Genomic DNA, 22890 nt, shown 5'->3' on the forward strand with positions numbered 1-22890 from the left:
GCCAATTAAATTGTTTTCAGTTAGGTCTTGATAATAGAAGTACATGAGATTTCTCCGTCTCAAAATGGGTAGATCTATGACGATGCCCTGCGCGGACAACGCTATCAAGGGCACCGAATCAACCATCAAGGTCAACTCCAAGCATGCAGTCAACGGAAACCCAACTGTTGGCCCATTTGACCCCAGGTACCACCTCATGGTAAGTATTTTCAAATTAACACTGCTGAAAATAATGTGCTGTCGCAATACCCCTTGCTGAGAGTGTCGCATTGAAAGTTAATAGAAATACCTATTTTTTTCTATTGGGTTCCTTTGGTAAAGTTTCCACTAGCAGTTTTGTTTGGCATGGGGTAAACTTATGGATCATATGCTTAAGATCTTCTGGATTTGATTTAGTATTTTTTAGGCATTCCATTTACTTGTCAATTTATATCACATTTCAGCGAATACTAGAACATTTCCGGAAACGTATAGATTGAACAAAAAGTAGGAAGTCAAATACATTTCAATGACAAATAATCAATATCGAGAACAGCTGTTTCAAGGAAACAAAAGTTCTGATTTTGTATACGGTAGGTTTTACCGCAAAGCTTTGAGTTTTGACTGACTCCTTTTCGTTTTGTGTAGATATTTGGACTAGGCTGTTTCTGGGGCGCAGAGAGGAAATTTTGGAAGAAGAAGGGAGTCTTCTCAACTCAAGTTGGATACTCGGGTGGGTTCACGAAGAATCCAACGTACGAACAGGTGTGCTCGGGTGGAACTGGTCACGCGGAAGTTGTCAGGGTTGTCTATGACCCTGAGGTTGTTGGACTGAATGAGCTGCTGCAGATATTCTGGGAGGCTCATGATCCTACTCAAGGCATGCGCCAGGTTGGAGAAGCATCATTTTTTGCACTAATTATTGAACTAATGATTCCTGTCATGATGGTTTTTACGACTCGATGAGTCATGGTGGTCTTCTGTTCTTTACAATTCGAAATGTATTTGAAACAGAAAGTGAAACGCGTGAAAACAAACATAGCAAATTTTTATACCACCTTTTTGAGAGAAAGAGTTAAAGCAAGAAAAGTAGGCAAACAATTTTTTGCTAAGCATACGGCAATTTTGAAGCAGTGCTTTGTTTAAGCTTTTTCTCATATCCAAATGGTGCCTCTAGGCTGCATCATAGGTTCATAGGAGTGTTTTCGGGTGTTTTAGCTATGTTTGGTGGTTATTTGGTGTTTTATGATGAATTTAAATCTTAACTGCTTTGGTCATTTTGAAGCATGTTTATCAGTTTTTGATCAATTTTTAAAAGTTTTCTGTGGTGCAATTCGATGGTGGAAGTAGTTCTTTCTCATGGTCTTGCGCAGTGATTAGTTATCTTTTTGTTTGTTTTTACCAATATTAACATCAGAAAATTACCAAAGATATGAGAAAATGCTGACTTAATTCGACAGTTTTTCTAATTCTTCTTCAAATTTATTTACATTTTGAAACCTTTTTTTGTGAAATTAATGCATTTTTGTTGTCTGCAATTAATGCATTTATTGTTATTATTAGCCGTGAAGCGATATTAAAGGCTATTATTGGCCTTCTTTTGGTGTTTTTATTTCGTCGTCGCGATTTTTGTTACGACCATATGACGTCACAACCACTTCAAATCTGCTTTTTGTTATTCGTTCATTCAATTTCAATGGAAGTGCGTGCGTGACGTCTATTTTCACTCTTAGTGGAGCGAGTTTTTTGTTCATCTGCGTGAATAAAATTTTGGTCACGCGTGACTTACCTCACTCTCAAAAATGACTTCCTCACTTTCAAATTGACTCTTCTTTACTTTAATTCAAAGAGATAAGATCAAGTGATTGTGTTCCACTCTAATTGAAGGTAATTTGAGAGCAGCTAATATAGGCAGCAATAATTTATACAGATTCTTCATCAAAAATAACATCTCATGCCTTAATGAAAACAGTAATTTTTTGGTCTGTCTTTGTGACTGTTTTTTTAGACCGCAGATATACGCAGCTATTGCGGCTATTTTCTGGCAATCTGCCAGCTATGTATCAATCATGCAATTTCAACTGAATTGCATGTGTGACGTCATTTTCACCCTAAATAGAGCGAGTTTTTGTTGACTCGGGTGATTGTTTTGGGTCACACGTGACTTATCTCTCTCTTAAAAATGACTTCTCTCAAATTGACTTTTCTTTACTTTAATTGAAAGAAATATGGTCAAGTGAGTGTATATCATTTTAATTGAAGGTTATTTAAGAGCAGCTAATAGAAGCAGCAATAAGTTAACAGATTCTTAATCAAAATATAACGTATCAGCATATGAAAAGAAGAAATTTTTGGTCTGTCTTTTTTTGCTGTCTTGAGACTGCAGATCTACAAGGCTATCGCGGATATTTTATGGCTATCTGGCTGCTAATCTGCGAGCTATGTTATTTATTTTATGAGGGCTTTGATGCTGATGACCATTTTAAGGTACACTGGATCTGGTTTGCACATTTCTCTGCTTTTAAGTTTCTTCAGGTTTTTGGTTTCTGCTTTATTGCGATTTTCGGGATGTCTGCAGACTTCTCTAATTTTGCTAGCAATGATATGGGACCGGTTGTTCCGTAGGTTTGTACCTAAAGCTGTATTGGTCCTTAAAAAAATTCGGTGAACTCTCAAGCGAGTCCATATCCGGTTTGCACTTTTCTTGGTATTATTTAAGTACATATACAAACGAATATTGACACTTTCTTCATCAGTGTAATCACTTCACCAGGTACTTTACGTCTTCAATGTATTTTCTTATGAGACAATTTTATCTTCAAGAAACTTGATTGATAAATCTTCAAGCAATTTAGGTACATACTACTAGTTCCTACGCGTGCATTGATTATCTGTAATCCCATTGTTTTTGATAATGATGAGCCGAAAAATTTGGCGGTTATTGGATGTTTTGTGATGAAACAACTCTTAACTGCTTTTGCCTTTTGGACGCCTGTTCATCAGTTTTTGACCATTTTAAACACTTTTGCTTCCAAGTTAATTTGAATTTCCTTGCTTACAATTTATTTACATTTGGCAATATTTCACTTTCTTATGCTACTTTCTTCTGTTCTGTTGTCTACAGTTGAAACCTTTATTGTTATGTTGAGGTGCCCGGGGCTTAGATGCTGATTGGCAATATATGGTAAATTGGATTTGGTTTTCAACTTTTGGCTACTTTTGTTTGTTTCTCTAGGCTTTTGGTTTCTGCTTTTATTGCAATATTTGGGACGTTTGCAGACTGACTTCTCGAGTATTGCTAGTATTGATAGGAGCCCCGTTTTCTTGTTTGCTGGTGTTATAATTTTTTTAATCGAAAATAACTTTTGGAACAACTGATTTTCTGATAGGGTATTCGTTTTAATCGCATTTCATTGTTCAATACCTGGATCAGATTCTGTCAAGGTGTTGTGTCATTATGTATAAAGCTATGTTCTTATAAATTCAAAATGGCGGTTTGTGTTGAACGCTTATTCTAGTGTTGTGAATGTTTTGTTTATTTCCAAAGAATTTTTTAAGTTTCCGGTCTTTTGTCTTCATTTTTCTTTCTTACTGAATATTTACTGCTGTGCACACCGTGTTAAGGTAACGATTTCAAAGTTATGGATCAATTTTGCAATGGTTATTTTAAAAATTTATGAAATTTTTTTTGTAAAAAGAATTTTATTGTTGTTGTTTCCGGAATTCATTTTTCTGCTATGTTACTTTGATCAGTGCGTAGGCAGAAATATAGGAAGTTCAGGGAATGAATAAATCTTGAAATGTGTGTGTCGCTCAACAATTTTGTATAACGCAGAATTAGATAGTGTTTTTGTACAGTCTTTTCAAATAGAGCGAGAAATTTTAACAAAATTTCCTATTACGCACTGATTTTGGGAGTTTTTATAGACAAAAAACGTAGTTGTGTCAAGAAATAGTTAAGAAAATAATTTGTGGCTTTTTAATTGTTTCGAAGTGATGTTTTAAACGCATAGTATTAATATGAACTTTTTGCTTATTTGTAGTGGTTTGGGATGCGCGCTATTCTGTTTTAGACTACTCCTTTTAATAATTTGAAATAACTCTTTCACTTAGAAAACATCATACAATCGTAACTTAGATAGAAACAAACTTGCAATAAATTGTTGCTGGTACGAAATTGTTTATTTAATTGACATTGACATAAAATTGTGAAGTTTGTTGCACTTTTTGTCTACTCATTAGTTTTTTCCTTTCCAATTTTAGAGCTATGTCCCGTTCAATATTTATAGAGCAACTGTAATGTACTTTCATGATAGAGAATTTTTTTGATTTTACCCCAAAAAAATTTTCGGCCAATGTTAACTCACTTTATCTTTAATAGCCGCGAAGCGATAGCGGCTATTATTAAGGACTTCGTGGTTTTTTACAATTCAAAGAATTTGAATTGTATTTGGGCGCTGTGTTTTTTTTAAGATGTTTTCACACATTTTTCATTGACTTTGATCTTTCAAAACGGGATAAACGCGCGGGCATTAAGTTTCATTAGAGGCCAAGGTGGGCTTTAGTATTCCTTCAAGTGCTTAGAGTGGTTCAGCTGCTGGGATGGCCTTAATTTAAGGTTAAACGGTTTTTTAGGAGTTTTTGGGCTAAAAATGGTGCAATTTTTAATGTTTTTTGTGATTTGTTTGAGTTTTTTGTTTGATTGAAGTTTTTAAACGTTGATGAAGAGCTTTTGCGAGCCAAAATTTTTTGTTATGACCGTTTTTTTGAACTATATGTTTTGTTACTACAAACACAAACACGCAAAATGATACTAATTTCTGCAAATGTTTTCAATTTTTTTTGAAAATTTGTCATTTTCCAGCTTCAGGGGCCAGGGAATCTCCTTTAGGGTTTGATAATAGGGCACTGCATGGTTTCTAGTAACAATGATTGGTTGTCAACATTTTAACGTCTCGAGTTTTAGCATTTTTATAAATAAAATCTGCAATTTTTTAAGGTTTTCTAAAGTTTTTGTCAATTTTTGATATTTATCCAATCTCAAGTGCCAGAAAACCTATTCCACGATCTGATAAAAAGTTAATGCATGGTTGTTAGTTTCAATGGATTTATTTTTCAACAATTTAACCTTTCAAATTTCGGAAATTTTTTGATGAAATGTGCAATTTTTAAGTTTTATTCAGTTTTTCGTGCCTCAGTAGCCAGATAACCTCATCCAGGGTTTGATAGTATGTTATTAAATAGTTGCTAGGTGGCAATTGAATGGTTGTCGACATATTAATACAACGAATCTCTATTTTTTAAAATTTGAAATTTTCTTAAAATTATTGCCTATCGATCTTTGAGCCAATGAATTTTACAAGGCTTGGAATTGCGTTAATGGATAGCCTCTAGAGACACAGAAATGATTCTGAAGATATTAATATCACAATTTTCAGCAACATTTCATTAAAATTTGCAAGCGTTTTGTAAGATCTATTTAAAGGGATCAAATCTTGCCTTAGGGGTAAAAGCTTCAAGAGTTTTAGCAATGAGTATATTTTTGTTCAGTTTGTTTGATAGTGTGTTTCAATTTTTTGAGGTGATTTCGTTTGTGTTTTTGCTTGCATTGTTCAATTGATCTGCTGGTCAGGTAAAGTACTTTTAAGTTTTTCATTCAATTCTTTGAATAGTATTTCAGGACTTGTCGTGCTATGTTTTTTAATTCGTCGTCATCGATTATTCTTACGACCTGACTTCTTGGAATTGCCTTATTCAATGACTTCAGTGACTTCTACTGCTTTGCAGTTAAAATCTGTGTACGTGACGTTATTTCTGCTTTTAGGTCAATTGCTTGACTTACCTTGCTCAAAAAATGACTTTTGAACTCACATATGGAACTTTAAATTTTATGATAATTTACTGGTTAATAGTGTGCATCTAAGTAGTGCCAAACTTATATGCCCTAATTGTTGATTATTGGTCTTGAGTTTTTGATTTCGAATATCAATTTTGAATAAGCTTTTTTAGGGCTTTTTCTTTATAGACCGTATATGTCATAAAATTGACAGGCCGAATATAACCCAGAAAGTCTAGTGGTCTATTATAAAAGTCTAGTTGTCACAAACGTCTATCGCGGCTATTTTCCGGCAATCTGCCGGCTATGTCCTGATTTGATGCGTTTTGCCAGTGCATGATGGTTATTTGGAAGGATAATACCTCATGACAGTAGCGCTTCAAATTTGATTGAATGACATTAACGATTGAAACTTGGTATTGAATTGTGTAGGTTTTGAAATCTGGTTATCAACATTTTGTGTCACATTTTTGCTGTGTTCCTGTTTCTCTTTATCTTTGGGGTCTCGATAGACTGGTTAGCGGCTATCGTAAGGCTATTTTGGCTATTTTTTTTAAAGCCGTGAAGTGAAAAGTTATTTTAAAGCATCTATTTATCAGACTTTTTTGATTCGGAATATTTAAATTTTTTTGTTGAGTGTTTGATTTAGCGGATCCTACTAGTTACTTCATGGGTCCTTCGGCTATCGTTTTTTATTTCTCACCCGTATCAAAATTGTTTTCGAAAATAATTGATCACACTTCAATAGCTTGAAACGGCGATTGTCGATCACCTCGACTGAATTTAGGCGCCAGTCATTTGAATAAGATATTTGAGTAGTTGAGCCTATTATTGGCCCTGTCTTGGCTTTTACAATTTAACGATTTCAAATGGCTCTGGGCGCTGTCTTTTTTAAGATTTCCACGCATTTTCATGTCGTGATTTTTGAAGTCAAATTGAAGTGCTGATTTTGGTCACGCCGAAACAAGAAGCCGAGCAAAAAGCAAGCGGTTATGCGAATGCAAGTTTTTTTACTCTAATATTAACGTAGATTGAGAAAACGCTAGTGGTGTTTTGTTTACCTGCGGCAATTTGACTTATTTTTACTGTTCTTCTCACTTTTGGGCAATTTTTTTGTAAATGGTTTTTCCTATCCATTAAGTCCATCCTAGGCCTATTTTTTTTGTATATTCAATAGAAATTCTTCGAATGCCAGCTTTTTCGCCTTTGTCGTGTTTATTGTGTCGTCGGGATTTTTGTTAAAATTATGTAACGATCTTTTCAAATCTGCTTTTTAATCATGCATGGTCTTTTTTCACATTTATTAGAACTAGTTTTTTTTTCATTCCGTGATTGTTTTTGGTCACATGAGATTTGACTCATAATTGACGTTTCATTACCTTAATTGAGATAAGGTCAATTGACCTTGTCGCTCTAATTGACGGTTATTTGAGGCGATACATATTCTTAATCAAGGTAATACCTCTCATCAATTAATACCTCTCATCAAAGAACAGCAAAAAGGTCTGTTTTTTGTTATATTTCTGAAACTGCTGATCTTCAAAGCTATCGCGGCTACTTTTTGTACTTGTGTTTACAAAACTTTGTGGATGTGTTTTCAGGATTTTAACTGAATGCGTAAGTTTAGGTCAGGTGGTCTCAAGTTTTTAAGACTTGTATCCATTAGTAGGTCTTACTTCACGCTGTACTGGTCCATCGAAAGTTATTGCCGATCTCGCAAGTGGTTCCATATCTTCGTTAAACGCTTCGTGTTATTTGGTTACATGTACTAAAGAATATTAACAATTACGTTATAAGTGTAATTACTTCACCATACGTCTTTAAATTATTTACCATTTATACATTTTAATCTTAAAGCAATTAATGTTCTTGCGCAAAACTTTGTTGCTCATTTTTCGGCTAATTGGCGATTTTTTTCCTATTTCGATTTCTTAATTGAATTGAAAACCTGAAGCTCGTTGTCCTGCTATACAAATTAAATAGAGTTTTGCTGTTACAAAATTGATTTTTTATATTGACTTAAATTGAGAAGTTTGTTCCACTCCTTTTCCATTTATTTAAAATTAGAGATCTTTTTCAGCTTACCATGGCCTGTTCAATATTGATAGAGCAAGTGTATTATCTCTATTGTATGAAACATTGGTTTTCACTTGTATATCTACTTTTACGATATTAAGAAATTTTTGATTTTCTCTTAATTTTTTTAGGTATTATGATTTTTGATCAATTATTAATTCATTTTTAATTGTTTCTGATTATAGCTGCGAGGCTGTAAGCTGGGCGGAGCTATATTGCGGTGATCTTGTATTGGGGCGCTGTCTTTTTTTAAAGATCTGTTCACACATTTTCATGATTTTTGAAGTCAAATTGGAGTAGTGATTTTCGTCACGCCGAAACAGGAAGTGGAGCGAAAAAGCGAGTGGTTTCACGGCGTGAAATTTTTTTGCTCCAATTTTAAAGTAGAGTGAAAAAATGGTGTTTGAAGAAAAAATCGCTTTCTCGCTAGTGGTTTTTTGTTAACATGCGGCAATTTCACTTTAGTTTTTTTCTGTTTTTTCGATTTTTTGGATTGGATTTTTTTCTAAATGGTTTTCCCAATCCATTCATAGTTCATTTTAGGCGTAGTTTTTTGTTTCAGCCAGATTTCCATTTCTTACTAGTGGTTTTTTTGTCTACATGCGGCATTTTGACCTTGATTTTCTGCTTTTTTATCTGATTTTAAAAATGTTTATCCCGATTCTCTCATAGTCCGTTCTATGTTTTGTTTCGTCGTCTGATGCTCTTCTTTAGTTTTACATTTGTTCACACATCAAAGCTGGAGTCTAATTTTTTATTGACTTCTTCCTTTCGCTAACGGCATTTGCGCGCGTGACTAACTTCATTTTTCACTCTCTGTGTCGAATGTTTTCAAGTCATTTGCGTGATTAGATTTTGATCATACTTGACTTACCTCACTCAATAAAATGACTTTTGCACTTTCAAACTTAAGTTAAATTTGAATTAGTTTATTGTCAAAGGAACTCAGTAAAGGTCTTCTGTGCAGTAAAGGTCCTCAATGAAAAGGTTTTTGCAGAATGACTTTGAACAATCTTTGTTAATTTATCGCGGAATTTTTCTTAACATAGCTTTTTGTAAAGCGTCGATTTTTTTTCAATTTAAATCTGTATCTATATCTCTCTCTATTATGCGACACGCAGGTCTATTTCGCAGCTATTCCGGCAATCTGGCGGCTATGTTTTGATAAGCTTTGCCTGCGCATGATGATTATTTGAAAGTTTAGTTTCTCAAGACTTCTTGTATTTTGATATGACAACGTGTGGAATATGGAATCAGAAACTTTTCCAATCGCATTTTATCTTTGGCCGTGGGCGTCTTTTTGAACTTGGGGTCTTAACAGATTGATTGGTGGCTACTGTAAAACAATTATAGTTTTGACAGACAATTTTGGTAAGACAATATTTTTAAAAGCTGTCAAGCGTGACCTTTATTTTTAAGTATTTATTTATGAGGTTTTTAATTTTTGGATCTTCTTTATTTTTTGCTTGAAGGATTTCAATTAGGATGATCCTACGAGTCGCTTCTTGCGTCCTTAGGCAATCGTTTTCTATTCTTCTTCCGTATCAAATTTATTTTGAATATAATTGATCACACTTCAAAAGGTCAAAACAGCGATTTTATCATCTGGACTAAACGAGCGTTTTTTCAAGTGCGGTCTTTTCCAGTTTTTTATTTCCAATTTTGGTTAGTTTGTTTTTTAGGTGCTTTTGATTGCGTTTTAATGTTTTTGGTAATCAGGTCACGGATTATTCGGATTATTTTTGGTCCTTTTACTATCGTTTTCTTTTTCTCACCGTATCAAATTTGTCTTGAGAATGTCACACTTCAAAAACTAAAACCGGCGATTGACATCTCGACTGAATTTTTTCGCTTTTCATTTGAGTCAGTTATTTGAGTGATTTGGTTGTTGATTAACTGTAGTTAATGCCTGCAAAGCAATAGCCGATCTAGTGTTAGTCTTCTCTTGGTTTTTACAATTCAACAAATTTGAATAGCTTGGGGCGCTGTCTTTTCCAAGATCTCGTCTACACATTTTTATGAATTTTGAAGTTAATTTGAATTGCTGATTTTAGTCATGCAGAAACCAGAATCTGCAAACAGCGGGTGGTTTCGCGCCTTTAATTTTATTCAATCTATTATTAACGTAGATTAAGAAAACGCTAGTGGTTTTTGGTCAGCTGTGCGGCAATTTGACTGATTTTTCTCTCTTTTTATTAGCCGCGAAGCGATAGCGGCTATTATTGGGGACATCGTGGTTTTTTTTTCGTTGTCTCCATCGATTATTCTTACGACCTGACTTCTTGGAATTGACTTCAGTGACTTCTATTGCTTTGCAATTAAAATTTTTGTGCGTGACGTTTTTTCTGCTTTTAGGTAAATTGCGTGACTTACCTCACTCAAAAAATGACTTCTGAACTCACCTATGGAACTTTAAATTTTATGAACATTTTTTTTATTAAAGATCAATAGTGTGCATCTAAGTAGTTGCAAACTTATATGCCCTAATTCTTGAATACTAGTCTTGAGTTTTTAATTTCGAATATCAATTTTGAAAAAGCTCTCCTTATAGACCGTATGTGTCACAAAATTGACAGTCCGAATCTAAACTAAAAAGTTAAGTGGTCTATTAAAGGACTGCTAGTCTATCTTATTTCATTAGTTGTTTCAATTCATGGAAGGCCACAAGCGTCTATCGCGGCTATTTTCCGGCAATCTGCCGGCTATGTTTTTATCTTTTCTTTGTAAATGGTTTTTCCTATCTTAATAGTTACTTCTAGGCCTCTTTATTCACTATTTTTTTAATTTGTATGTCTGCTGACTTGCATCGATAAGATCTTACCTCAAGCTGTATTGGTCCTTCGAACGTATCTATATCTATCTCTATTATACGACACGCAGGTGTATTTCGCAGCTATTCCGGCAATCTGGCGGCTATGTTTTGATAAGCTTTGCCTGCGCATGATGATTATTTGAAAGTTTAGTTTCTCAAGACTTCTTGTATTTTGAAATGACAACGTGTGGAATATGGAATCAGAAACTTTTCCAATCGCATTTTATCTTTGGCCGTGGGCGTCTTTTTGAACTTGGGGTCTTAACAGAATGATTGGTGGCTACTGTAAAACAATTTTAGTTTTGACAGACAATTTTGGTAAGACGATATTTTTAAAAGCTGTCAAGCGTGACCTTTATTTTTAAGTATTTATTTATGAGGTTTTTAATTTTTGGATCTTCTTAATTTTTTGCTTGAAGGATTTCAATTAGGATGATCCTACGAGTCGCTTCTTGCGTCCTTAGGCAATCGTTTTCTATTCTTCTTCCGTATCAAATTTATTTTGAATATAATTGATCACACTTCAAAAGGTCAAAACAGCGATTTTATCATCTGGACTAAACGAGCGTTTTTTTTCAAGTGCGGCCTTTTCCAGCTTTTTATTTCCAATTTTGGTTAGTTTGTTTTTTAGGTGCTTTTGATTGCGTTTTAATGTTTTTGGCAATCAGGTCACGGATTATTCGGATTATTTTTGGTCCTTTTACTATCGTTTTCTTTTTCTCACCGTATCAAATTTGTCTTGAGAATGTCACACTTCAAAAACTAAAACCGGCGATTGACATCTCGACTGAATTTTTTCGCTTTTCATTTGAGTCAGTTATTTGAGTGATTTGGTTGTTGATTAACTGTAGTTAATGCCTGCAAAGCAATAGCCGATCTAGTGTTAGTCTTCTCTTGGTTTTTACAATTCAACAAATTTGAATAGCTTGGGGCGCTGTCTTTTCCAAGATCTCGTCTACACATTTTTATGATTTTTGAAGTTAATTTGAATTGCTGATTTTAGTCATGCAGAAACCAGAATCTGCAAAAAGCGAGTGGTTTCGCGCCTTTAATTTTATTCAATCTATTATTAACGTAGATTAAGAAAACGCTAGTGGTTTTTGGTCAGCTGTGCGGCAATTTGACTGATTTTTCTCTCTTTTTATCAGCCGCGAAGCGATAGCGGCTATTATTGGGGACATCGTGGTTTTTTTTTATTCGTTGTCTCCATCGATTATTCTTACGACCTGACTTCTTGGAATTCACTTCAGTGACTTCTATTGCTTTGCAATTAAAATTTCTGTGCGTGACGTTTTTTCTGCTTTTAGGTAAATTGCGTGACTTACCTCACTCAAAAAATGACTTCTGAACTCACCTATGGAACTTTAAATTTTATGAACATTTTTTTTTATTAAAGATCAATAGTGTGCATCTGAGTAGTTGCAAACTTATATGCCCTAATTCTTGAATACTAGTCTTGAGTTTTTAATTTCGAATATCAATTTTGAAAAAGCTCTCCTTATAGACCGTATGTGTCACAAAATTGACAGTCCGAATCTAACCTAAAAAGTTAAGTGGTCTATTAAAGGACTGCTAGTCTATCTTATTTCATTAGTTGTTTCAATTCATGGAAGGCCACAAGCGTCTATCGCGGCTATTTTCCGGCAATCTGCCGGCTATGTTTTAATCTTTTCTTTGTAAATGGTTTTTCCTATCTTAATAGTTACTTCTAGGCCTCTTTATTCACTATTTTTTTTATTTGTATGTCTGCTGACTTGCATCGATTAGATCTTACCTCAAGCTGTATTGGTCCTTCGAACGTTTTTGCTGATCTCGGAAGTGGTTCCATATCCGCTTTAAATGTTTCTTCGTGTTCTTCATCTTAACTTAGATCGAAACGAACTTCCAAAAAATTTGGTAATTATCAGCAAAGATGTTATTTCGCTGAGCTGTTAGGTAGATCACCAGAAAGTTTGAAGTTTTAAAGAGTTTTTTATTTGAATATCAGGGCTATTCTTCGTTTTTCGCCTTGGGCTTTTCTGTAGGTGTTACCTCAATCTAAATTGGTCCGTCTTAAGTTGTGCTGATGTCTCATGCGCTTCCATATACTGTTTAAACGTATCTTCGTGTAATTTGATTACAAATGCAAACTTTTTTGACTATTGATGTATCAGTATAATTATTTTTCCATTTTTCTGCTTCACAGTGTTTAACAGTTATACAAGTTCGTGTCCAAAAAACCGCAAAAGATAAATCTTCAATCAACTTAGGTACATACTACAAGATTATACGTGTACAATAATTATCTGTCAGCCGCTGGTTTTAGATAAGCTTGAACAAAGTAGGGGTAACGGGTAACGGTCTTCGAATGAAGTGAAAACTAAATATGGCCTCGAAAAACACTAAAGAACTTACTTTATATCAAAGTAATAGCTGGGCCTTCTTGGTTTTTACAAGTCAATTAATTTATGGCTTTGGGGTAAAGTCTTCTCTTAAGATCTGTCCATCTGTCCGCACTTTTTCATGATTTTTGAAATCAAATTGAAGTGCTGGTTTTGGTCTTGCTGCGAAACGAGGTGTGGAGCAAAAAAAGGTTGTTTATGCGGCTGAAAATTTTTTCAGTCTAACGTATAGTGAGAAAACTGTTTGAACAAAAGTTTGCTTTATTGCTAGTGGTTCATAGGTCACCTGCGGCAATTTGACTTTGATTCTAGTGATCGAATTGGTTTATCCTATCCTATTATAGTCCAATGTCGGCCTAGTTTTTTTGTTTAGTAGGTGAAAATTCTTTAATTTTTATGTCAGGTTTTGTCCAGCTTTTTTTTCGTCCTCGAGATTTTTGTGGCGAGAATATGTCATAACGATCACTTCAAACCTGCTTTTTAATCGTTCATTCATGCTCCGTCATTTTTCACTCTTATTAGCTCTAGTTTTTTTGTTCATAGCGTGATTAAGCTTTTGGTCGCATGTGACTCAAAAATTACGTTTCGTTTCCTTAATAGAGATAAGGTCAATTGACTGTCGCTCTACTTGAAGGTCATTTGAGAAAATAGGTTGTACATAGTCTGAATCAAATTATTACATCAGCAATTAGAAAAAGAAGAGAATTTTCTTTTTGGGTATGTTTTGTGTTATCTTGTTGAAATTACTGATCTTTGAAGCTGCCGCGGCTATCTTCTGACAGCTATGGTTACAAAACTTTGTGGCTGTTGGGTTTTCAAGATCTAACCTCAGTACCTAAGAATAGGTCAGGTGATCTCAATTTATTTAAGACGCAGAATCAGAATTGTATCCATTAGTGGGAGTAGTTAAGATTCTGAACTTATCATTGCCATTATCTTTCCTTTCTGTTATGCATTGTTTTGCTGTCTTTGTAGGGCAATGACTTTGGTACTCAGTACAGAAGTGCGTTGTACTATACCAGAGAAGACCAGAAGGTACTTGCGGAGAAATCTCTGTCGGTCTACCAGGAACTAATCTTAAAACGCATCACGACTGAGATCAAAGAAGCGGGACCCTTCTACTATGCCGAGGACTACCATCAGCAGTATCTCCACAAGGTTCCTGGAGGATATTGCGGGCTAAAGGGCACCGGGGTCAGCTGTCCTAAGGTGGAGCTCTGAAACAGTCGGTGGATTGAAGTTCTGGGTCTCCATTCTGAGCTCGTGCAAACCATTGAAACTGTCTTTAGTTGAAATATGTAGCTTGTTGTCTTACCTCATTAGGATGCCGCAGTTTTACCATTAGTAGATCAATGCATTTTGAATCATGTTGACATCCTTCTAGAGGTTAAGTATCTTTTTAGTTTCTGGCATTTGTATTCTAAATCATTTGGAACTTTGGAATCATCTTTTCTTTTGAATTAGAAGTTTTATAGAAGTACTCATGTACCTTTGAATCTTTGAATTTGGGACATTGAGTTACGTTTTTCGTGAATATTATCAATCAAACTGAAGCTGTTGTTTTTACAGCAGACAGTCATTCATTAATTTTGTGAAATTACTCTATGGTATTCCTCGACAATTAATTATGCATTACTATTTCAAATCAAAAGCTCTAGAGTTGTAGGTAGTTAACATGATCGGTGCTATAGCGATTACACCAATTATTGTAGATAGATGTAGAAATTTTATTTGGAATGTTTTCTTCGACTGAAATAAAATTGTTAGATTCCCTAAACTGTTTCTTTTTCCTTCCTCTCTTTCGACTGTATGGCGATGGTGGTGGTTGTTGTTAGAAATTTTGCTCTTCATCGATATCTGTTTGTACTTCCCTCGCGTTGCTCTTCGGCATATTTCCCTCATAAAATTTTTACAACTAGCAAACAGTTATCAGCTTCTTTCTTCAAGCGGAGAGAGTGATATTTTTCGCCACACTATAAAAAATAATCATATTTTCTATTAAACTAAGTAACAAAACTGTTATTGAACTATTTAAAGCCAAAATTTTGAGCAGAAAATCATCGAAATTTTAATGTTTCTTAGAGTTTTTATTTCGTCTAAGATAAGATTTCTTGGCAAGAACTATGATTTTTCCCAGCTCTTTATCAATGCAGTATGTCAGTGTGTTGAAAGTGTACATTGTTCTGTTTACTTTATTAATAGTCGCGAAGCGATAGCGGCTATTATTGGGGACATCATGGTTTTTTTACGACTCGAAGAGGAGTATTGGAGAAGTCCTTTTTTAAATCAATTTTTTGGAGTGAATTTTGACGCAGGAAATGAAACACGTAAAAAAATTTGGAGTGATTTTGTTGCTGAACAAAATGAAGAGTTGAGCGAAAAAAGAGTGGTTTTTTGTTTATATCGCTGTTTTCTAGAGAGCGAGAAATTGAGGAGTGAAAAAAAAATCTGTAAGCGATCGAAATTTTTTGGTTCACGTGCGGCATTTTAAAGCAGGTTTTTTTTAAAAATTTTTTTGGTTAAGAGATTTGGTTATGATTTTGTTTTTATAGCTGCGAAGCTGTAAGCTGAGCGTAGCTATATTGCGGTGCTCTTGGTTTTTTTGTTTTGTCGTCTGACGCCCTTTTTTCGTTTTACATTTGTTCACACAGCAAAGCTGAAAAAGTCAAATTTTCTGAATGACTTCTTCCTCTCACTAACGGCATTTGTTCGCGTGATGTCATTTCTCAATCGTTTTAGATAAAGTTTTTGGGTTATTTGCGTGATTAGATTTTGATCATACGTGACTTACCTCACTCAATAATATGACTTTTGCACTTTAAAACTTAAGTTTAATTTGAATTTGTTTAAGGTCAAAGGAACTCATATGTGCATTTAAGGTCCCTAATAAGAGGTTTCTGTGGAATGAATTTTAACAAGCTTTATTATTTTATCGCTGAATGTTTTTTAGCCTAGTTTTTTTTTGAGCGGAGTCGATTATTTTTTCAATTTAGATCTGTAGCTGTTTCTATCTCTACTATATGGCCCGCAGGTCTATTCTTTCGCAGCTATTCCGGCAATCTGCCGGCTATGTTAATTTTAAGATGGTTTTGGTAGTGGTTTGAAGGTTTCTGGAAATTCATATGAGGTTTTTCATATTTTTGGGCTTGCTGATTTTTGGGCTAATTTTTGCGATTTTTTGACGACTGTTTTATTTACTGCCTCAAATGGGTATTGAAACGACCCCTATTACTTGAGCAATTTTTAGATTACAAGTGGCTCCAGTTTTGTGGATTTGAAGCATTTTTTTTGTTGAGAAATTTTACAAAAAAAAATGGCGAAAATTGAAACTTTTCTTAATTTTTTTGCTGTTCGTTTTTTTTTCTGTTTTTAGACAAATTTCTTAGCCTATTTTGACTTGCCTATTATTTTGCGAGCATCTGGATACCCTATTGATTGAAAGCATTTTTTTCTTTGGATTCATGTGCTTTTGTAATATTAAAAAATTCATTACTTTTTTCCAGTTGTCCAAGTTCTTTGTAAAAGCTTATTTTTTCATGATTTGGCTGCACGTATTTTAAAAAATTCTGGTTTTAGTAGGTACTAGTTGTTTTGATGAAGTAATTTTAGCAGAGATAGTTATTTCGGGATCTCAATTTATGACAGAATTTGATAAGATTTTTTATTGCATTTTAACAGATTTGATTTTCTTTTTTACTTTTTTTTTATGGTTTGTTTCAAGATAATCATAAATTAGTGGAGGCACGTTTTGTCTGATGAGTATTTGGATGGCGTTTAAGTGGATTTCCACTTCGAGTCGTATCTGGAATTCTTCCGGCTAGGTTTTTTAATTCGTCGTCTTCATCGGTGATTCTTACGAACTGACTTCTTGGAATTGACTTTTTCAATGACTTCAGTGACTTCTACTTCTTTGCAGTTAAAATTTCTTTACTTGTTTCTATTCATGGAAGGCCACAAGCGTCTATCGTGGCTATTCCGGCAATCTGCGGGCTATTTTATCTCTCCGGTGAAGAATACAATATATTCCTCTTGTAATAGTCAACTCTGTGGTTGACAGTTTTTTTTAAAAATCTTTCCTCTAACTTGTGAAGGTCTTCGAACCAAAAAAGATTTTTAAATTTGCCCTGGCTAGCAACTATGGACTTTTTCCTAAACTGCCGCCGACGGAGAGTTTTTTAAACAAATTTGTCTGAAGCAATCAACAACACTTGCGCGAGGATACAATGGTTGTGTCTCACATTTTGTAAGAAGGTTGAGAGAGATCAAACTAATGTAAAAGTAATGTAAATGTAAGATAAGCGTGACAATGAATTTTACGTGGCGTAAACTTGGCTAGAGGGATGAAGCCTCAAGGAACATGAAATAGCAAGATAATGAGTTAGGAGATACACAAGTTCGAGAGCTGATTGGAAACAGTTGTCACAGTAGTTACACTTACGTAGATACCCCTAACACAATTGTTTCTTCTGACCAATGAAAGATCGGCAAAGGACTCCCGTTTGTAGGGTTAATATCCTCACCGCGTTATAAATAAACTCTCATAATATATCCTGTTAGTCTTTTCGGACAAGATTGAGACCGACTTAAATTGTTTCTTGGGAGCAGATTTTCAAGTTCCTGCTTTGTGTACAGACGGAAAGAAGTCTCGCTATTACTCTTACCGATAATGCGTTTTCCTTTATTCTTTGAAGTGATCAAGATTTTCTGAGTTATTTTGGTGATCGTAGGTACTATGAAGTCACTAGCTCTCTATTTTTATAAGATCTGAAAACCAAAGTTTATTGTTCCGACTCCACTTATTGGGAGTGGACTATATGCTCAACTGCGTAATTTTTTGTTCAGTCCGTTTTGGACAAATTTTTTTCTTTCGAGTAGGTAGCGAAGTTTGACTTTTTGTGAACATTAACCTTTACGCTTTTGTTTAAAAATATTCTGTCCTTTTCTGCTTATTTTTGCAAAATCTGTTAAAATTAGGCACTAATTCGTAATTTTATTTTATCTGCTTTGCATAGGAACTAAACTGGCTTGTACGACTCTGTTTTTAACAAATATTTTGGACCAATATTCTGCTAATTGAGGAAATGGATCTTTTCAGGAGAAACAGCAAACTTCAGATATTTTTGCTCGATTTTGTACCATAAGTGCCTTTGAGATTTATTTCCAAATTTGTATTAAACAAACTGCATTTGAAAGCTTCCTAATAACTGTTTGCTAAGAATCGGTGTTCACAGCTTTTTAGACTGACGCCATAAGTTTCAGTTTATTTCAAGTTGTAAGTTTAAAATTTTCGGAGATTCTATTATCTTTGTATAAACTTTTATTATCGACTTCCATAAACTCTCAATTGTTTTGTCTGTAACGGTTAATGAATACTTCAGGTTCGTAGAAACGAATGTAAAATTCGGGAAATTAAATAAGGTATTTACTTCACCCAAGATGTTTCTTCAACAGGATTTTGGTTTGACACAGTCACACAGCAGTGGAATCAATTGATTATTATTTGTGCACAATTTGTAGCTAAATGTGTTCAGTTTTTAATTGCTCTGGAACGAAGTTCGTAGCAATTATTGAGCCGTTTTTGGTTCTGTTGCTCTCACTCCAAAGTAAAGCTTGTTGCTAAAATAAAATCCATTGCAGCATGGCAACTAGAAGGGCATGATAGCCGAGTGGGCAGTGCTTCTGTTGAGGGATCGGGAGGTCCATAGTTCGAATCCCGGCGTGGTTAACTTTTTTTTGCACCCATAAAAAATTTATCTAGCCTACAGCCCCCGAATTAAATTGCCTCGCCAGTCGTTCGAGAGCAATTCTTCTGACATTAGTCGGTTTATTTTTGATTTTATTTGTTTCGTTCAATTAAAACCTAACAATTATCAGAAAAAAAGTCATTTCATTTGATTTTCAGCAGGGTTTTAACAATCTTCCCTCTTCCCTTTTATGTTAATTAAAAAATTTTTATGCCATTAGTTGTTTGTTTAATGAAAACTATGCTATTAGTTGTCTAATCAAAATTATTTCACAGAGTTTGCGTTATGAAAGTCCGGGAATTTTTTAGCTACCTTTTTAGTTTTGTTTATAGTTATTTTTATCTTGATTTGATGATCATATTTTGAGAAAAGACAACAGAAAACAACACGTACTGAACAAAAATGAATTTTAATTTTATAATGTTTCGAAAATGGTGTCAAAGTATAAGAAGAGATAATTAAATTCTAAATTTTTTAATAGCCGCACAGCGATAGCTGGGGCTATTATTGGCCTTCTCTTGGTTTTTTTTTATTTCGTCGTCATGTTTGTTACGACCATATGACGTCACAGCCACTTTTTTGTTCATTCGTTCATGCAATTTTAACTGAATTGCATGTGTGACGTCATTTTTCGCTCTTAGTGGAGCGAGTTTTTTTGTTCATTCGCGTGATTAAATTTTTGGTCACACTTGACTTACCTGACTCTCAAAAATGACTTCCTCACTTTGAAATTGACTTTTATTTACTTTAATTCAAAGAGATAATGTCAACTGGGTGTGTGTCACTCTAAATGAAGGTTATTTGAGATCAGCTAATAGAGGCAGCAATAACTTTATACAGATTTTTAATCAAAATATAACATATCAGCCTTCAATGAAAAAACGAATTTTTTTTTGGTCTGTCTTTTTTTACTGTTTTTTTAGACTGCCGATCTACGAATCTATTGCGGCTATTTTCTGGCAATCTGCCAGCTATGTCTAATTTTTTTCTCTTCCATGAAAAGCCTATGTTACCTCTCGTTATTAAGATTCACTGACAACTCAAAAAAAAAACAGTGAAGTTTGGGTAAAATTTGAATATGCCAAATATATTTTTAGAAGTTAATTGAATTCTTTGTTGAGTTGAAATTAATCGAAAAGTAAACAAAATCATCAGCTTCCGAATGAAGAATACTGTCACTAATGGGACAGAGTGAGAATTCAAGATGAAGACCAAAAGTTTTGCTCAGAATTCAGAAACTGAAAATTTCATCCAAAACAAATAGTTGTTAAAACGGTTGAATATCAAAGAAGTAAATACTAGTGAAGTGAGTAGATGCCAGAGAGAAGTTTTAATGTCACATCATGAAGCCAATGGAACCTTTCATTAAATAGACTAAGTGATAAGACAAGAAAATAAGAGAATTAGAAAAAACTCAAATATTTGAAGGCTATTGACCGGAAATGGGAACAATCAGCACTAAAAGTTTTTCCGGACATGAAATCTTCGCTCAAGTTTGCCTCTTTTGCTTCGTGCAAAAAGGTGATGATGTGGTCGGAACTTTGTGCGCACGCCTGCATGTTTTGAATGTTATCTGATTTGTGAAAGTGGCTGCGTCTTTTAGCAATACCTGTTTTCCCGCATAGAGTTTTTGGAAATGCCTCTAAGCCAACAGAAGGTGTACTTCTAGTTCATTCTGGTTTAAAAAAATAATTTGTTATTTTAATCGTAATTAAAATAAATGTATTATTACCTTAAAAGTTTTTCAATGATCGCGTTGTAGTGACAGCACAATCAGTTTCATTTTTAATTGCTCTTAAATGAGAAGCAATTACGTTAAACGTTTCTCTTTTTTATGCAAATTCTTGACCGTTTTGCGCTTTTCTTCTAGAATAATTTTGACTTCTCAAGTGACTTTTTCACACACTTCTTGATTTTGAATGATTTCTATTGCTCTCACTCCGAAATAAAACTTGTTGTTCAAACAAAATTGATTGTTAGAGACGCGATGACAAGGCCCTGATAGCCTAGTGGTTAATACCTCCATCGAGGTCATGGAATTGTACTCAGGTTGTGGTTCGAATCCTACCGTTGTCTGATGTTTTCGCACCGATAAAGAAAAATTTGTCTAGGCTACAGCCCCTGAATTAAATTGTGCAGCCTGTCATTCGAGAGCAGTTTTTCCGACGTTATTCGGTTTATGTTAATCAATTTTAGGCGTTCGCCTATTGATATTGTATGAAAGTAAGATGATACAAATGGTGGTCATTTGTAAATTTTTACGTATCCGTGTCGCATATATTTGGGTTATTTGGAGTTTCGAAATGCATTTTGAAATTTTAATTTAACATTGGATACTCAGTCGGCAGAGATTTTGCTTCGAGTGCTTCTGATCATTTATTGAAAAACTATTTGATCATTTTCTGTTTATTAGGCCACTATTTTTGCATCGGGCAAGATATAAAAGGTTGTTAGTATATTTGATCCAGATGTAAATAGCCTTTTTAATAGCTCTCGTAGAGAAGCAATTATTGTAAACGTGTGTGTCTTTTTTATGCAAAATTTTTGCTTGACCGTTTTGACTTTTCGAGTCATTTTTACGCCCTTGACTTTTTGCGTTTCGCGTGATCTAAAAGTCTCTCTCTATCACAATTTCAAGCAGCTGAACTCAAGTGGTGGCACTTTGATACAATAAAGTCAAATGAAAAGTGCGCCAAAACTGGTGCCATTTTTCACTTTAAATCTTAGTAGTGGTATATGTTAACCTCTAATGTGATTATTTGAAGCCCACTATTGAACTTCGTAGTTCCATTTAGCCCCCTCCCTCCGACTGTAGCAGGCTGCAATTGATTAGAGCTCCCACTAGTCGTTCGAGAGCAATCCTTCCGACGTTTAGTCGGTTATGTTTACATTAGTTAAACCTGTAAAACGTTTAAAAATACGTGATCTACAACTAAACGGACTTCGCGAACTGAATTTGCTTGAAAAAGATTGGTATTATGACCTACTTGGTCACATGTATCGTAAACAGATCAACGTTTTCATGACTAGCTAATTCATAAATCGCTGTCACCATTTGAAGTTTTCTTTTCAAATAGAATTTTTTTCGTTCGTATCCATGCAAAAAACATACGAATAATAAATAGACCAATCTCAATGCAATTTGAATGAACGCTTACAACAGACGTTGGTTTTGATTTTTTTATTGTACAATACACGTAAGTACAATAGACACGTTATTGTACAATATACTTTTAATTCAAAATTACACCTGCTGATAAAATGGCTGATGGTGATTTTACGTGCACATATGAAGACTTACACACCTTAACGCATCATAAAGTGAACGGTAACACGCTGTACTCGCCCTATCCTGAAAACCATGATGTCATATATTTTGGAATGGGCTGTTTTTGGTGCCCAGAACAACTTTTCTGGGAAACCGAAGGCGTTTTCGTGACGTCAGTTGGTTACATGGGCGGACATTTGACAAACCCGACATACGAAGACGTGTGTGAAGGCGGTTCTGGACACACTGAGGCTGTCAAAGTTGTGTACGACGCATCGAAGTTATCAATTGACGAGGTATTTCAACTGTTCATTGCCAATCACAATCCGTTTCTGAGGGTTCGCAGAGATGAAAATGGAGAAGCTGAAGAAATTGTGGGAAAAGAGCAGTATAAATCAGCTGTTTGGTGCTCTACAGAAAAACAGTTCGTGAAGTTCAAGTACTTGCTAGCAGAATGGATGCCTGGCCGAACGTCCAAATCGGAGATAGAGAAAGACGAGTTTATTTTGGCAACCGAGTGCGTGTACCCGGCTCCTGTGTTTTACCCTGCTGAAGACCGACATCAGCAATATATGGCAGGGCGAAAGAAGAGAAATAAAAAAGCCACTTGTATTAAATAGGTAGCCTTTCTATGACTGATTGTAAAATTTGCTTTTGAATAACTTAATTTAAAACTAGTGATACACTGCTAACTTAAACAACATTGTTAATCCAAATTAAAGAAAGTATCTAGCAAATGTTAGATTGCAGTTATCTTGTGACTATTGATCTTTCAGCTGATGTTTTCGAACCCA

The 22890-nt window shown here is 34.6% G+C and overlaps 2 protein-coding genes across 2 annotated transcripts; both read left to right on the plus strand.

Moving 5' to 3' along the window:
* On the plus strand, window positions 1–14861 carry LOC142349768 (mitochondrial peptide methionine sulfoxide reductase-like). The gene is made up of 3 exons (XM_075401531.1): window positions 1–199; window positions 628–870; window positions 14060–14861. The coding sequence occupies exons 1-3, from the start codon at window positions 44–46 to the stop codon at window positions 14303–14305; spliced, it is 645 nt and encodes a 214-aa protein (XP_075257646.1). The 5' UTR covers window positions 1–43; the 3' UTR covers window positions 14306–14861.
* A 6604-nt stretch (window positions 14862–21465) lies between these two features.
* Window positions 21466–22890, plus strand: LOC142349292 (peptide methionine sulfoxide reductase MsrA-like). Its single transcript, XM_075400762.1, has one exon. It carries the CDS (start codon window positions 22090–22092, stop codon window positions 22714–22716), a length of 627 nt encoding a protein of 208 aa, XP_075256877.1. The 5' UTR covers window positions 21466–22089; the 3' UTR covers window positions 22717–22890.

This window comes from Convolutriloba macropyga, chromosome 11 (assembly GCF_964194025.1).
Source record: "Convolutriloba macropyga chromosome 11, txConMacr16.3, whole genome shotgun sequence".
In the NCBI taxonomy this organism is placed as follows: domain Eukaryota; kingdom Metazoa; phylum Xenacoelomorpha; order Acoela; family Convolutidae; genus Convolutriloba; species Convolutriloba macropyga.